Source organism: Perkinsus marinus (genome assembly GCF_000006405.1).
Source record: "Perkinsus marinus ATCC 50983 genomic scaffold scf_1104296956854, whole genome shotgun sequence".
In the NCBI taxonomy this organism is placed as follows: domain Eukaryota; phylum Perkinsozoa; order Perkinsida; family Perkinsidae; genus Perkinsus; species Perkinsus marinus.
This window is the reverse complement of record NW_003207337.1, coordinates 149-2,374: the sequence shown is the minus strand read 5'-3', so window position 1 is coordinate 2,374 and position 2,226 is coordinate 149. Positions and strand designations below refer to the sequence as shown.

Here is a 2,226-nt window from a genome sequence, read left to right as displayed (position 1 = left end):
CTAAAATGAGCGAATGCTACTAGCAAACAACTGATAGAACAACTCTCATCAGAAACAACATCCCTTCATTCGCTAGAACTCCCCCGAAGTCAGCGACAGCAATAGCGTAGCTTGATAGTGTGTAACCTTCAGCTTTGTGTCCATTTAGGAGACGAAGTGTTTGGTGTGCGCGTGGAACTCGCTTTTCAGCTTCTGGAGCGCTGGGGAGGTATATCGAGGAGGTTTGGCACGAGCAACTGGGAGGTGTTGCTTATCGTCTTCTCTACACTGACGAGCCTGGGGAAATGTGTGTCCTGAACGATCTGCCCATCAGGGACGCGTCGGAACAGCGGAGGAAAGGCTAAGAAGTCCAATACTATTCCGATCTTGGATGTTTACGTTGAGGTTTATGATCACGACGACGATTCTACTGTTGTGGCTGCTGAGCCCGCAACGGATTTGTTGGACGACTTGGATCTCATGACATGACCTTTTATGCTCAACAGCTGGTAGGAAGTTTGGCTGAGACAAGTCAGGATTTGGACGAGTTTATCGATGCTCTGCAAGCGAAGAAGTCAGCGAAGAAGTCAGCGAAGAAGTCAGCGAAGAAGTCAGCGAAGAAGCCTCTCAGTGCGCAAAAACAAAAAGCCATAGTGAAGCCTGCCAGTGTTGAACAACAGAAGGGTGAGGAGAAGAAGCCTTCCCTCTTTCAGCGCATCGCCAATAGATTCAACTGAGGAGCAAGCAGAGTACAGTGCTCTGCTACTTGAGGGCATGCTTTATAGTGCTCTGATCACTATAAAGCATGCCCCACGCTCTGACCGAAGCTGCAGGTCAGTTTTGAATCAACTTCAGTTCAGAGGGTTCTGACACTCCTGAGGTGTCTCATTTTGAGAAGAAGGGTTGCCCAGAGAAGGGGGCTGAAGGAGCTATGGCTGAGTTCTTGAATAAGTCTGGTTATGTCAGCAACTAGAAGACTGGAGAAGATCTCGTGAACAGACTATTCGGGCCTGGATCGGACTTCCCTGCTTTCCAGAGGTTCGGCAATACCCTCCTCGACAACGGTGATGCTATGATAACTCGCAAGTATAACATACTATAACTACTATGCTACGAAAAACTTGTAAGTATGCTAAGGGCACTGTCACAGTACTACTGTGGAACTCGCTGCGAGTCTCACAGTAATCGCATCTTTCAAGGGTCTAATAAATACGTCAAAAAATACTACTATGTGGATGGAACTCGATGAAAAGTTGAAAACGTGAGGTCCTCACGAGTTTTTCACACAAATTCGTTCGCGCGTGATCCGGCAGGATCCTCCTGCCTGACCGCAATGGATTAGAATACCAAGAGATTCGACATTTACTCAGTCCTGGCAATCAGTTTTCAGCCTGAAAATTTCAGGAACCTTCAGCTTGATTGACGAACTGCAGCTTACATGCATCTAGGCATCTTACTCGCTACAGGTGCTACGCTCTCGGTCAGTGCCGACCGAGTCTTAGAATACGCTTAGAATAATATTAGAATTTGCCATAATCATCACGGCGCGATCAAATTTCTCTCCAAGTTTCTCCCTACGAATTCACAGTCGACAGCTCAGGGAAAGCACTTTACATTGCAACCGCTCAGGGAAAATCTCTAACCAACGTGCAAACATCAGTACTCTCGACGACATGTGGTCCTCCGGCCTCAGCAGGGACGATGTTGAGGAGCAGCTGCTCATGGGAGCTGCTCAATATCCTCTTGTGAGGAAAACAGCTCCAAGGGAAGACAGCGGAAACCAACGACTCCAAACAACGGCACCGCCCACCTCTAGGGGCATCAGCTCTGCTGAGTTCAATACTCAGACGGACCCCTTCATTAGAATCGAGGCGGGCTAAAGAGGCACGAGCAAAATCGTTCTTTAGTTCGACCAGTCTGGAAGCTTACCTCATGGCTTCATAACTACCTCTCATAATGTACATGCCAAACTCGGGTTCGGAAGGCGCGCTTGAGGCCAAACACTGCACGTCGAGGAGGTCTAGATACACCACACAGAGAAAGCTACTCTGAGTAACTGTGATCGAATCAATGGTGATCAGTTGTAATGACTGGAGTGTGATGCATAGATGGCCTTGGGCTCAGGTGCTCTAAAGGGGATCTCCTGGCTCCGAAGTTAATAATAAGATTTTAACGGATTTTAGCGTTCCTACGATCAGCTCAGTCATTGTCGTGTCACAACAATCATTGGCTGCTGATCGGTATGAG

At 47.9% G+C, this 2,226-nt stretch overlaps 1 protein-coding gene across 1 annotated transcript; it reads left to right on the top strand.

Annotated features, from left to right (window-relative positions):
- Nucleotides 1-485: 485 nt before the first annotated feature.
- Nucleotides 486-716, top strand: Pmar_PMAR000287 (hypothetical protein; the record flags this gene model as incomplete). Its single annotated transcript, XM_002775047.1, has 1 exon — nt 486-716. A coding segment is annotated over one exon (231 nt), but the record flags the coding sequence as incomplete, so codon positions are not given.
- Nucleotides 717-2,226: the final 1,510 nt, after the last annotated feature.